The sequence below is a fragment of the Pan troglodytes genome, chromosome 13 (assembly GCF_028858775.2).
Source record: "Pan troglodytes isolate AG18354 chromosome 13, NHGRI_mPanTro3-v2.0_pri, whole genome shotgun sequence".
NCBI classification, from domain to species: domain Eukaryota; kingdom Metazoa; phylum Chordata; class Mammalia; order Primates; family Hominidae; genus Pan; species Pan troglodytes.
Genome location: NC_072411.2, coordinates 137,214,932 through 137,228,978, shown reverse-complemented (window position 1 = coordinate 137,228,978; position 14,047 = coordinate 137,214,932). Strand labels below are relative to the sequence as shown.

Sequence of the window (14,047 nt, the reverse complement as noted above, 5' to 3'; positions counted from 1 at the left end):
TTGACCTATGGCACAGAAAGAGCTAAGTTGTTCATTTCAATCTATTTTACATAAAGCCAAATTTTATTGCAGCATAAATCATGGACCAAACTGACAATGTTTCCCTCATGCCAGAAAATGATTCATTAAGGAATATAATGGTTCTTGGTGTACACTTCATTGAGCTCCATCCCTGCAAGCTTCCTCTTTGACCTCTTAAAATCCAAGCTGGTTTTGATGCATTCATTGGCGGACAACTTTTCGCTCATCTCTTACATTGGTTGTAGACATAGCATGAAGCCCATTCTATTCAGTCCAATAGCCAAAGCCATCTTATATGGAGATGCATTTCTATTGCAGAGATAGGAACAATTCCTTCAAGAAACCAATATTGACTGTGCTAGGCTCTTGGGATTCAGAGATGAGCCAAGACAAGGTCACTGTCCTCAAGGATCTCAGTGTGTGACTCTGCCAGGTGGGGAAGGAAAGGTGCCACAGCCTGGACACAGCTTAGACCAACACAGGGAAGTTTACAAAAAGATGGTCAAGGGAGTGCTGGAGGAAGTCCGTGTGTGCGAGGACATAGCAAAGGGGGTGAGCCCAGAGTTGACCACACAGAAGGATGCAGGAAGGGCTCCTGTGAAAGGAGTCCTTTGTCCTGTGGATAGGGGAGGACAGAATTGGAGGGAGGACCAGGGGGAGGGTGTTGGAGTAGCTTGGTCAAAAAGAAAGAGGATGAGCATCCAGGAAAAAAAAGTCTTAATTCTGGTCATGGCAGTAGGAATGGTTGTGAAACCTATGAGTTGCTGGAATCTGGACCACTGATGGGGAAAGGTCCCAGGACCGAGTCTGAGCTTGGGCACTACTGTGGGGTGATGGATACTCAGAGGGGCTGGGGGCTGGAGGATTACAAAATAACTGACTTGACACATGCCCCAAGTGACTTGACAGAAAGATGGCCAGGTGCAGATCAAGGCAAGAATTAATCAGGGACAAAATTGTCCTTTCGTCGAGAAGTCAGAGCCTAACTCTTTTCTAACTAAATCTTTTCTCCTGAATGAGGTCCTAAAGAACATCTACAAATACCATAACGTTATGTTAATTATCATTCTCAACAATGTCAATGTCAAAATCAGCATCAGTGAAAAACTGGAGGTTTAACTGAACTGCTTGGGCTGGCCTCGGAGTATTAGGGAGAAAAGTCATTTATATTCAGACTGGTACTGACCAACTGTGAACACGTTTAGGCCAAGAAAACATAGTGTGAAAGGGGTGTTCTTGTTGCCGGAAATAATCTGGCTGTGACCATCTCACACCAGTTAGAATGGTGATCATTAAAAAGTCAGGAAACAACAGGTGCTGGAGAGGATGTGGAGAAATAGGAACACTTTTACACTGTTGGTGGGACTGTAAACTAGTTCAACCATTGTGGAAGACAGTATGGCGATTCCTCAGGGATCTAGAACTAGAAATACCATTTGACCCAGCCATCCCATTACTGGGTATATACCCAGAGGATTATAAATCATGCTGCTATAAAGACACATGAACATGTATGTTTATTGCAGCACTATTCACAATAGCAAAGACTTGGAACCAACCCAAATGTCCAACAATGATAGATTGGATTAAGAAAATGTGGCACATATACACCATGGAATACTATGCAGCCGTAAAAAATGATGAGTTCATGTCCTTTGTAGGGACATGGATGAAGCTGGAAACCATCATTCTCAGCAAACTGTTGCAAGGACAAAAAACCAAACATCGCATGTTCTCACTCATAGGTGGGAATTGAACAATGAGAACACATGGACACAGGAAGGGGAACATCACACACCGGGGCCTATCGTGGGGTGGGGGAGGGGGAGGGATAGCATTAGGAGATATACCTAATGTAAATGATCAGTTAATGGGTGCAGCACACCAACATGGCACATGTATACATATGTAACAAACCTGCACGTTGTGCACATGTACCCTAGAACTTAAAGTATTAAAAAAAAAAAAAAAAGACAGCATCTTTAACTTGGTTGCACCCTCGGCAATGAATAACACGGTTCTAAGCTTCAGTTTCCTTCTCTGAAAATAGGAATAATAATAAAATTAATAATAATATTTTAAAAAAATAAACATCCAACTAGGGATGTTTCCCAGTTAAGAACAAGCTGCATTCCCCGCCAGCTTGTGGATTACAGTGATCATCTGGGTCTAATGTACCCGAGATGAGGGAAAGCAACACCAGCCACCCTAACAGGTAACTCACCTTCTCGGTGGCCAATCATAGTTTTCTCTCTCTGGATACCGTGTGACAGATACTTTGCGGAACAGAGCTTACTGGGGGTCCCTAAGGGACCTGGGGTCCTTCTGTCTGCCCCTGCCTCACCTTTAGGGACTTGGAGTTCCTCCTGATCAGTTGGAAGAAGGGAGGATTTCTGGAAGGTTCCTGTGAGCCAGACTCAACAGCAGGCGGCCCATAGCATTCTGGTTCCCATCTCCCAGCTGGACCGCACCTGACTGCAAGGGAGCTGGGGAAAGACAGCCCAGTCGCTGGCTCAGGAAGAGGATGGGTCTTGGGGGAACATGGCAGTCCATCAGATGAGCTTTCTCCCTTTAAGAATTGCCTTCCTCCACCCTGGCTTTGCTTTGTGTTGGGCGGAGGGCACCAAGATAGATTAAATCTGATTTGTGCACTGTTCTTCCCAAACAGGCTACGCCCAAAGGGCCAGGCATGGAGCAGGGTGGTGGGTGAATTGTGCCTCTCAAAAAGACGTGTCCAAGTCCTAAACCCCGCTGTGAATGTGACCCTACTTAGAAACAGGGTCATCATAGGTGTGACCAAGTTAAGATGAGGTGTTGATGGATTAGGGTGGGCTCTAAATCCTAGGACTGGTGTCCTTAGAGAGATTTAGTCACAGACATGGAGAACAAGCGACCACGTGATAACTTGATTTCAGACATCTGGCCTCAAAAACGGTGACAGCACACATTTCTGTTGTCCTTAGCCATGCAGGGCACTTTGTTACGGCAGTCCTGAGTTAAGGTCCCTGCCTCTCTTATTGGCTGTGTAAATTATGGGACCACATTGAGCCCTGTCCTTAACTGCAAAATGGGTATGAGGACCCAGCTGGTAGGTGATGCACGGTGGAATTAACACAGGTACAAGCGGTGGAAAGCATCCAGCTAACAGAGGGCTTGTACTCACTCCACAAGTCCCAGCCACTTGGAGGGTTTAGCCTCTCCTTGCCCCACGTACCGTGTCGTCGACGCTGCCGACACACTGGTCCCCAGGTCTGGTCTGTTGGTGGTCTAGCTGGCTCCCACTCAGCCTTCAAGCCTTTCATCAAAGTCATGTTCCCAAGAAAGATTTCCATTAGCCCCATTCCTCCCCCTACCTCCAGGTGGAGCTGGTCTCCATTAGGAGTCCTTCACTCCGTTCTCCCCCTACCTCCAGGTGGAGCTGGTCTCCATTAGGAGTCCTTCACTCCGTTCTCCCCCTACCTCCAGGTGGAGCTGGTCTCCATTAGGAGTCCTTCACTCCGTTCTCCCCCACAACACGGTCTTCCTAAAGCACGGTCTGCCCTTGTTTGCCGCAATCAGCACTCCAAGGCTGACACCTGACACACAGAAATGACTCCATCCTAAACTTTCTATTTCGGGACTGGGGTTGCCAATTCATGGGACCCAGAAAACAGCAAGTCATCGATGTGCTTTCCTTTGGGTGCCTGGTATAACACCAATTCCCATTTGGTTAGTGGTGACTGAGTGACTCATGTTTCAAGAGCAAATTAAATGAACAGCAAGAAAATAGACACCTGCCACACCAGCTGTCATACTGTCATCTAGGGGTGACTATTTTGGGGAGGCAGCCATTGGTGTATGTATAAATACTTACATTAGGTTTCGTGTTTGTTTTATTTAAAGTCTGGTTGGGTACAGAAAACACACACACACTTAACGGGTTAAAATATCCAAATAAAATTTACTGCAACTTTTGTAGAATTTTATTTGTGCTACAAGACACGTTGCATAGGAAACTATTTAAAGCCCCTGAGGAAAAAATATCCATGGTTTAAGGTGCAACTGGTTTTGTTTCTTCTTTGGGGAAAAGGTGATAGATGATCTCTGGGAGAAATTATGGGGTGGAGTTGAGAAGCACAATCGAAGGTTATATGGTGGGATGATTGGCGAATTGTGTGTCCTGGTTCTTGCAGCATAAAATAGCTAATGTTTGTTCTTTTTTTCAGTCCGTTGGTCTTCAGTATCTGAATAAGTAGCTATACAGCGTTTCAGGCCAGTAAGGGAGTACACATTGATTATACTAAGGAAGTAACATGTTTCAAGAAAGCAGTTTTAGAGAATGAGATTCGGGATCCCAAATGGTCCCTGACAACTGCAGGCACACAGGAAGTGTCCTGGCACGTTGCTGAGGATCACCTCACTCTACTGATTTGCCAGTATCAGTCCTTCCTCCCGCTCCCTTCCAACACGCGACATCTACGACGCATTGTGAGATTCACACAGCATGTCTGCACCCTAAAGTTATTAATGCAACACTGTGCCAAGTTCCTGATTTTATGTGAGTCACATTTTCATTTTTACAAAATGCTCATCTTGCTCAGATGATCTTTACATTGTACAAAAAATGGTTTCATCTAAACTATGACTTCCTTCCGAGGAGACACAGGTACACCAGGAAGGAAGAGGGGTTAAGCCTTAGATGAAATGAAATGCAGAGTTTGGCAAATGGCAGCTGGCACCTCTGCACATCAGCATAAGGCGTTGCTTGTGAGGCCAACCACAGCATCTGCAATAAGCACGAGAGTCAGTGGCCACCAAGGCTCTGATTCGGTCATGAAGTTTTCTTCCTGTCCACAGAAGAGGCAGCAAACTCTATGGGAAGCACTGCTTTGACCCCAAGGAAAAAACAGTACAATGGCCTCGTAGCAGCAGGGACCACCTCACTCTCAAATGGCATTGTTCTTGTCAATGACTAATTGCACACTGGCAGGGGCCCTAAAGACTGTCAACTCATGGCTGCTTTCTAATCTATTGGCAGAAACAGCTCAGGGCACCTAAATGCTAATGCGGGACTTCACTCTGCCCACTGAAGCTCACCAAAGATTCACATATTCTATGGATGGTCATTTACTACGAGTGAGGCAAAGCACGGAAGACAATCAAATCCGAGGAGGGAGCAGGACCTGGGGCCTTCTCAGAAAGAATGAGCTGTACCCGTTTACTGAAAAGCCACTTTTTCCCACGTGATTCACCTTCTTACACGCAGGGAGTGAAAGAGGTCCAACAACCGAACGAGCATCTTTCCGGGCTGAGTGTTGAAATGCAAAGTGTGGCCGGGAATCAGAAACGCCCCCAGTGACCTTTAAATACCTATATACATCTCTAACATAATTTAAAAAGGTCTATAACAACATAAAAACCTCAACAGCCTGTGCCCCTATTAAGTTTTCTTTTAAACCTTTATGGTCCATAAAAAAATTAGATACCACCTTTCTCATAGATCCCTTCCCCCCATTCGTTAAAAAAGTGATTTTAAATTTAAATTTATACTTAACAAATAGAAAGCTATGTGATTGGCAACGAGCTGCAGTAGGCAGTCCCTTCAGGCCTCTCCCTCGATGGAGGAGGGCGGCGCATGATGGGTGTAGCCTAGCTGGCGGGCCCTAAATCTGTCTGAGCAGCCGCCCCTTCCTCCCTCTTCAGCTCCGCGGTGACAGCAGGGCACACAGGGCAGAAGAGGGCTTGCACTCCAGAGCAGCAGGAGGGGAGGGGACCCATTCAAATCACGAAGTCGTCCTGGTCCGCAGGGCTGAAGGCGGCTGCTCTCAGAATGTCCAGGGAGTTCACCAAGATCAGAGTCCCAGTGAGGTGCTTCCAGCGCTTGGTGATGGGGTTTTTCATCTTGTCCAGGCCCAGGTGCAGCTCCTGGATGACATCCCGGTAGCTGTCCCCGATCTGATGGCTCCAGGTGAGTAAGAAGTCATACGCAGGCTTCCACATGGCCTGGGAGGTGGAGTTGTAAAAAACAAAAGGAGGGAGAGAGGAAGAAAGATTAGGAGACAGAACGAGATTTGTTCCTATTACTTGGTGCAGCTTCAGTAGTCACTATTTGGGACACTCTTTCACGAGTGAGACAAGCCCACAGAAGAAACAGTGGAACCATCTCGGGGCCAGGGTCAGCACATTCCAGAGGGAAAAGCAGGGCTTTGTGCAAGAGTAGGTGCACAACAAATGAATAAACAGAAAGGACTTCTCTTTCCTTACAATCTTTATGGCACTTTCTCTCTGTGCCATTTGTTTGGAAATTCATCCCATTCATAAAAGACAGCTTTGTCCTTGGGACTTCCTGCTTCCTGGATCTTGCAAGCCTGAACCGTCTTCCAGGAAGCTTACTAGGGTGCCCTCCACAAACATGCGAGAACACAAAGGACCTCTGAGCAAGAGCCCGGCCACACCGGCTTTGGCCCAAGTTATGTAACATACCAGGTATCGCTCCAGTCCAGAGCGGCTCACAAAGTCCTCTGTGTATGTGTTATTGCATTATTCAATCCTACGGATGGTAATTTAAGATCAAAATGAACAAGGGACAGGCAGTTCTGTTTGTCCTTCCCATGTCGTGCGGAACAGCCTTGACATCCTAAAGCCAGGGCTCATGACAACCAATCCGGAGGATGGCTCCCACTCAGTGAGGCACACCCAGTGCTGGGCACATGCGTGCACATTTCCACCTGTTGCACCCTCACAGAAATGCCGCGAGGCAAGACTTTTTATGGCTGCACTGCATGGGTCCACGGAACCCAGGGACAGAGGGGCTCGGTGAGCTCGAAGCTCAGCCGCTGCTCACCTCGCTGTCCACAACCCCGTTCCTGTCCCGGTGGGGAGACTCGTAGGCGTCCATCTGCTGCTTGGAGACCTTGGCCAGCTTCTCAGCCAGCTCCCGCCAGCGCTGGGCCACCTCTACAGCCGTGGTCAGGAGCACAAAGTCCTGGATGAGTCTGACCACCAGGCCCTGGCAGTCCATCTTCAGTAGGGCCTGCAGAGGAAGAGGCACAGCGTGAGACAGTGTAGGGAGTGGGGCAGGCTCTGCTCCCCGCAGAATTCCAGCAGACGGCGCAGGAATGGCCATGGGCTCTCTATTCTCCATGTTCCCTGACCTACTACCAAATGTCCCCTGAAATCGATCACTGCCAGGACTCACGGGAGAGAAGAGATGATGTGCAGAGCGTGCCAGGCTCCCTCCAAAGCCCACATCCACCCAGAACCTCAGAACGTGACCTTACTTGAAAATGGGGTCTTTGCAGATGGAATTAAGATGAGGTCCCTCTGGATTAGGGGAAGTCACCAACGACTGGCGTCTTCATAAGAAGAGAAAGCAGACAGAGAGGCAGAGAGAAGAAGGCCGTGTGAAGACAGAAGCAGAGACGGGACAGATGCGGCAACAAGCCAAGGAACAGAAGGAGGGTTGAGCCAGTGGGGCTTAGGAAAGGCAGGCCTGCAACCCCTTCTCCCCCACCGCTTCCAGACGGAGGCCACCCTGGGACCCCTGACTGAGACCTGTGGCCTCCTGAATGGTGACAGGACAGGTGTCTGTTGTTTGAAGCCCCTTGGTTTGTGGTCATTTGTCTTGGCAGCCCCAGGAAGCTAACAGACAGGGTGCATATGGATTAGAGTTGTCACCACTCCCACTCTCTGGGGACACCAGAGAGAAACGAATGCATTTCACCAAATAGACACCATAGCCTGAGGCCGAGACGGACGGAGGGCGAGCTGGACCTGCTGAGCGTGCGGTGCTGACATTGGCCAGTTAGAGAGCACCGCGGGCAGAAGGGACGAAGGCTGGTGGACTCAGGCAGGGACCACCCAGGGAGAAGAAGACAGAGAACAGAAGAGGCCCCGGGCAGAGACAGGGTGTACCACCAAGAACCACGGTGACCAGGAGATGCACAGACCTCCCCCAGGACTGTGCAACATGAGAAAACAGTTTCCACAATTGGTGGGACTGCTCCCACGTCAAAGCTGCAAGAACTTTCTACTGTGTCTTTAGGACAGGGATTACTAACCACAGAGGAAGTCAGAGGGGAGGTAACAGGACAGACAGCCCTGCTGGGACAGTGAAGTCCCAGCTGAGGCTGGAACAACCACGTGGCCGCCTTGGGACTCAATTCCCTCCTAAAAACGGGGGCTGGATGGGACAGGCATTGAACATATGGCTCAACAGCCTAATATATCTGGGGGGACCCCAGGCTGGTGTCAAACTCACACTTCTGGTTTAAAGAAACAAATCAAATTGGCTAGCACAAGCCAGCAGGCCTGCTAGTCCTGTACACTGTGCCAAGTCACATGACTGCCACTGGGTATCATGCAAGTGACTCTGGCGCCATCCTAATTATAAATGAGGCCACACATGGTTAGCGTGTGGCTCTGAGCCAGTCAGGATGACGTCATCAGGATGGCAGGAGAGCCGCATGCTGGGTCTGATTCTTGTCTGAGTCTCCTCTGCCATAGAAGGCACAGCTCACCCCCACCCTTAAAGCTTTCTCTCATCCAACAATGGGAAAGGCTTGGCTTCCAGGGCACAGTGGCCCGAGGCAGCCCAGAGACGGTTTCTGAGGCTCCCGTGAGCCCTTGGACAGGCGAGTTGCTAAGAGGAGAGGAAAGTCACCAAGCCTGGCGTTCTTTCTCTCTACGCTCTGTTTCAGCACCTGAGGTTGTCATTTTAGGACTCCAAAGTGTGCTAAAAAACAAACAACCCCCCACCCCCGCCAACCACACCGCTGGTACCGGCGCTCTTTGGCCAACTATTTTGTGCCGATAGCAGGGTCGTCTTGCTAGTGCTCATGCGGTCGGCTGGGCTGCTTACTTCAAAGCGAGCCCAGCTGTTTTAGACTGAGCATTTCAATGTACACTTTATGTTTACTTGGGGGGAGTCTAACAATACAAAAAGGTGACCTTTTTGGCGACGTGTGGCATGCATTAGCCAGAGTAGGTGACTCACGATCCTTCTAGGTGGGCCCCCAGCATCTCAATCCATGCAATTTAAAAAGAACCAGGAGTGACAGATCATTCTGATGCCTCCCTAGATATGAGAGGCTGACAGCTGGCTACCAAGGAGGCTGGCCAGAAGGGGATTTGAGGACCTGGTGGCCATTTCTGTTTTTGTAGAAGCTACTAGAAACCCAGGGCTAGGCCAGGAACGGTGGCTCACGCCTGTAATCCCAGCACTTTGGGAGGCTGAGGCAGGTGGATCACGAGGTCAGGAGATCGAGACCATCCTGGATAACACAGTGAAACCCTGTCTCTACTAAAAGTACAAAAAAAATTAGCCGGGTGTGGTGGCGGGCACCTGTAGTCCCAGCTACTCAGGAGGCTGAGGCAGGAGAATGGCGTGAACCCGGGAGGCGGAGCTTGTAGTGAGCTGAGATCGCACCACTGCACCCCAGCCTGGGTGACAGAGCAAGACTCCGTCTCAAAAAAAAGAAAAAAAAAAAAAAAAAGAAACCCAGGGCTTGCTGCGAGCCAGACACTCAGCTCCTCCACTCCCCAGAGGCCCCCATGAAGCAGAGGCTGAGTTCAACCCACTTTACAGAAGAAGCTGAGAGAGGGGAAGTGGGTTTCACACCTAGAAATGCCAGAGCCAGAGCTGCCTCTGGGCACCCAACCCCAGGTCCTCTCTGCTGTGTGGGCCGCAAGGCATCTGTTCTACAGATAAGCACAGGAAGCCTGCAGACCCCAGGCTTGTCCCAGGTCCCACAGCTGGAAGTGACAGGCGTGGAGGCAAATATGCAAACTTCTCAGCACTCGGCCAGCGGCCTTCCCAATTCCATGAGCCCCACATGGCATTGGGAATTGAACCGAATGTAATACCGGTCTGGATTATGCTTCATATCAACTATTTATATATTTCAAGAAGGTCTGTTTCTATTTGAATTTGGATATATTCAAAACAAATTGTTTTAAAAAATTAAATGTTGACTAGATTTGTTTCAGAAGATAAAAGCATACGGGTGTGTATTCACGTGTCAGGAGTGTGTGTAGTTAGCTGGTAGGCTGTCAGATCCTAATTTTCTTGCTGTGGTGGCAGCCTCGTCTGTGGTCCTGGGAAGGTGTGCTGGACCACCACAGGGTTTGACACGAAGTCACTCAATGTCCCCAACTCAGCTCTTTTGTGGCTACTCAGCACACACCAAGCTCATCTGGCTGTGTGCACAGCTGCCTGGCTCCAAAGCGGCCTCATTTTCTAGGTAACAGAACATGTCAAAGTCACCTGCTTCTGACTCGAGTCATTCCTGGCACGAGTGATCAAAACCGCTCTCTCCCCAGGGGAACTGGGCACAGGTCCCCAAGGTCCTGGGAAACACAGGTGTTCTCTGGCCCCTGGGAAGGAGAGCGCCTGGACTCCATCCAGGGGCAGCCAAGGTCCCATTTCCATGGATCCCGGATGAATGGAGAGGTCGGCACTTCCAACACCAAGAATGAAGGCATCTCTCCCTCACTCACTTACACAACTTTTACTGAGCCCAGCCCTGGTTTAGTTTGTTACAAACCACCCACACCATCAACAAGGCATAATTGATGCATATTTTTAAAGGGCAAATTTTGGGTGCCAACCAATTCTTAGCAATAGAAAAATTTCACAGCAGGAGGCTCTAGCTCTATGAACCTGATCCTTGCAGCTTCCTCTTTTTATGGGCACACAGGTACACCAGGAAACACTCGATGGACTGCTGCACTACCCTGGTTTCAGCTGGAATTTTGTTACAGTGAGTACACCATGATTTCAGTCAGGGTGACTGAACTTTATAAAGGGACAGATAGTACTTTTGCCTTTGTGGGACACACGAAGCCTGAAAGCCACAGACGATGCACATGGGAATGGGTGTGGCTGAGTTCCAACAAAACGCCATTGACAGGAATAGCAGGCCTGGTGGCCAGAGTTTGGCAACTTGCTTCAAGAGATATTCTTGTCCAGCCATGGTGGCCCACCCCTATAATGCCAGCATTTTGGTAGGCTGAGGTGGGAGGACAGCTTGAGCTCAATGAGTTCCACACCAGCCTGGGCAACACAATCAAACCTTGTCTCTACTACAGACAAAAAAAAAAAAAAATTAGCTGGGTGTGGTGGCACCTGCCTGTAGTCCCAGCTACTTGGGAGGCTGAGGTGGGAGGACTGCTTGAGCCCAGGAGTTCGAGGCTGCAGTGAGCTGTGATCACACCACTGCACTCCCGCCTAGGAGACAGAGCGAGACCTTTTCTCAAAAAAGGGGCGGGGGGAAATATTTTTATAAAGTACAAAGAAATACAATTTAGGCTTTTCTGCTGCATGTTTATTCCATCCTGCTTCCTTCCCAACATGCCCCAAAACTCGAGGGGAAGCCTTCTGCACATGGCATCTGGACAATGGGCCCATCCTCCTTTCCTCTCCCACATTAACAGCCACAGGCTCTGGCTTTGGGGCTGCCTGGGAGGAATCCCTCAGGACCCCATCCAATGCACACTGTCCATCAACTCCTGCTCTTCTGGAGGTTAAAGTGGGTCTTCTCCCAATCCACAGAGAGTCCCTTCACACCACCCCATTCTTTCCCGCCCCAATGCGCCCCATGCACTTGCTAGCTTCCTTATTTCTGTTAGTTTTCAAGTCTCTTTGGGTTTATTCCGGCCCCCACTCCGCTCCTAAAACAACCACCCTCCCTTGCTTTGCATCCCACAGCAACTCCTTCCCTTTCTCATAGAAACTTCTCTACAGAGCCCGACACGCCTATTTCCCTACCTCCCGCAACTTGACCAAAACGCCCCTGCTACAGCCATCACCGACGGCTCCAGGTCACCACACCCCACGGCTTCGTTCTTATGGTGGATCCAGGACCAGTTGTGACAGCTCACTCTGGCCCCTTAGGAAGTTCTCCCTGGGCCTGAGGCCACCGTGGGCTGCTTCTGCTCCCATGGCTGATGGCCACTGCCCACAGCTATCTCCAGCTGACTCCCCTTCCTTCCCCACCATAACAGAGACCATGTGCCAAGTGCTGACAGTATCCCGAGAATTGGGAATAGTCTCTTGCATCAAAAGGGCACTGTTGAATGACTTTTCTTATTCTTAAAAAGCTGGGTTCCCTTTCAAAGGCCTCCACCACTGCCAGACGCTGCCCCTCCTCTTTGCCTGACAGGAGCCCACCGACCACGCAGTGTTTCTGGCCAGTCTACAGAGGATGTACAGCGAGGGTTTCATGTTCCCTGCTTAGCCTCTGACACGTCAGGGAGCTGAAAGAAAACCCCACCCTTGAATCATGCCACCGCCACCATTTTTTGTACATGGGACCCCTGAAGGAGCACAAGGCTTAAATGTGAATGTGCACGTTTCTCCTTTCATAAATATTCATGACTCCCCCTACGGCTTATTGAATATGTATATTTGGCCACCAATATCCATAAATTCTTGTTGCCTTTGCCCCTCCCTTGAAGTGTCTGTTTTTGGCTTCTGGCAGGAGGCTCTGCTTCCCAACCTGTCAGAATAGCCACCCGCAGGCTGCAACCCTTTATGAGGAATGAGGCTCTCCTTTCCAAATGCACAAACCTTGTCATTCTTCAGCTGACACCATCACGGACAGAGGCTCTGGTGGGAGAGAGGTGGCCAGGACAGAGGGGTGCTCTGAGTGCAGCCACAGCCATGCTGCTGGGAAGGGGCAGGCAGAGGCACTGGGATGCCTCACACACGGACTCTATCAAAAACAGGCACAAAAAGAATGGAAAGAGGAAATGGAACCACAGAACAGAAGCATGGTATGGCCACGTGAGAATGCCTCCAGCTTGGATTCTTAGCCCAGCCCAAGGCCTGCATTCATTCATTCATTCATTTATCATTCATTCATTCATTCATTCATCCATCATTCATTCATTCAATCACTTATCCATCTAGTACCTCAGTGTTTCTTATGTGCCGGGGCCCTTCCTCTCATGGGATCTATGTTCAGTTAGAGTAATAATGAGAAACAAGTGCACAAGAACATAAACACACTTGTTTCTTTTCTTCTCTTCCTTTATTTTCAAGACAGGGTTTCACTCTGTTGTCCAGGCTGGAGTGCAGTGCTGCGATCATAGCTCAGTGTAGCCTCGACCTCCTGGGCTCAAGTGATCCTCCCACCTCAGCCTCCCAAGTAGCTGGGACTATAGGTACACACCAACACACCTGGCTAATTTGAAAAAAAAAAAATTGGAGAGATGAAGCCTCACTGTGTTGCTCAGGCTGGTCTTGAATTCCCGGGCTCAAGCGATTCTCCTGCCTCAGCCTCCCAAAGTGCTGGTATTACAGGTGTGAACCTCCATGCCTGGCCAAAACAAACCGCTTCTGATTCAAGAAACACCATGGAGACAGAGGATGATGGAGTGCGCGGGGCTGCAGAGAAGGACGTCCTGGAGAGACGGCATTTGAGCTGGCAGCTGAGGGAGATGAGGAGGTCTGGGAAGGGAGCTCCAGGAAGAGGAACAGCATAGCATCTGCAGGAGCTGGAGGCCGGGCGAGCTGGGTGTGTTCAGGGCAGGGGTGCACGGAGCACAGTGGCCCCCAGGGGTGGGATGGGTAGGGCCAGATCTTACAGGACTTTGTGGGGCAGGGGCAAAGGCTGACCCCGTTCTAAAGGCAGTGGAGAGAGGAACAACCCAGGTCTCATTTGATTCCTTTTTCCTTCCCATCTCCCTGCACACTGACTGTCTCAAACTCTCACACTTTCCCCATCATTTAAACACTGTTTCCAACCCAAGGCATCAGAACAAGGACACCGAAAGCTATGCTAAAAATGAGAGGCAGGGGGTGGCCTGGCTGTGACTCTCTGGGAGGGGCAGGTAAAGCGGTGGCAGAGGCCGCAGAAATCGTGGCAGCCCTGTGATGACAAGCGGAATAGAACAGCCAGTTTTCAGGGTCTCCTAATAAACGCCCTGGGAGAAATCCGTCTGCGGTTTCTATAAGTTTGGCCAAGATGATGACTGACACAGGTGTGGGGGGCGGGTGGGGACACTGCAAAACCAGTTTCACTTTATCACCACAAAATCTAACCTT

At 49.7% G+C, this 14,047-nt stretch overlaps 1 protein-coding gene across 1 annotated transcript in view; it reads right to left on the bottom strand.

Moving 5' to 3' along the window:
- Window positions 1-3,941: 3,941 nt before the first annotated feature.
- SH3BP4 (SH3 domain binding protein 4) overlaps window positions 3,942-14,047 on the bottom strand; it is a 105,012-nt gene continuing 94,906 nt past the window's right edge. The window contains exons 5-6 of the mRNA XM_016950767.4: window positions 6,845-7,033; window positions 3,942-6,003 (exon numbers count right to left, since the gene is read on the bottom strand). Of these exons, the coding sequence (XP_016806256.1) occupies window positions 5,779-6,003; window positions 6,845-7,033 (414 nt within the window). The 3' untranslated portion in view covers window positions 3,942-5,778. The remainder of the gene's footprint in view (window positions 6,004-6,844; window positions 7,034-14,047) is intronic.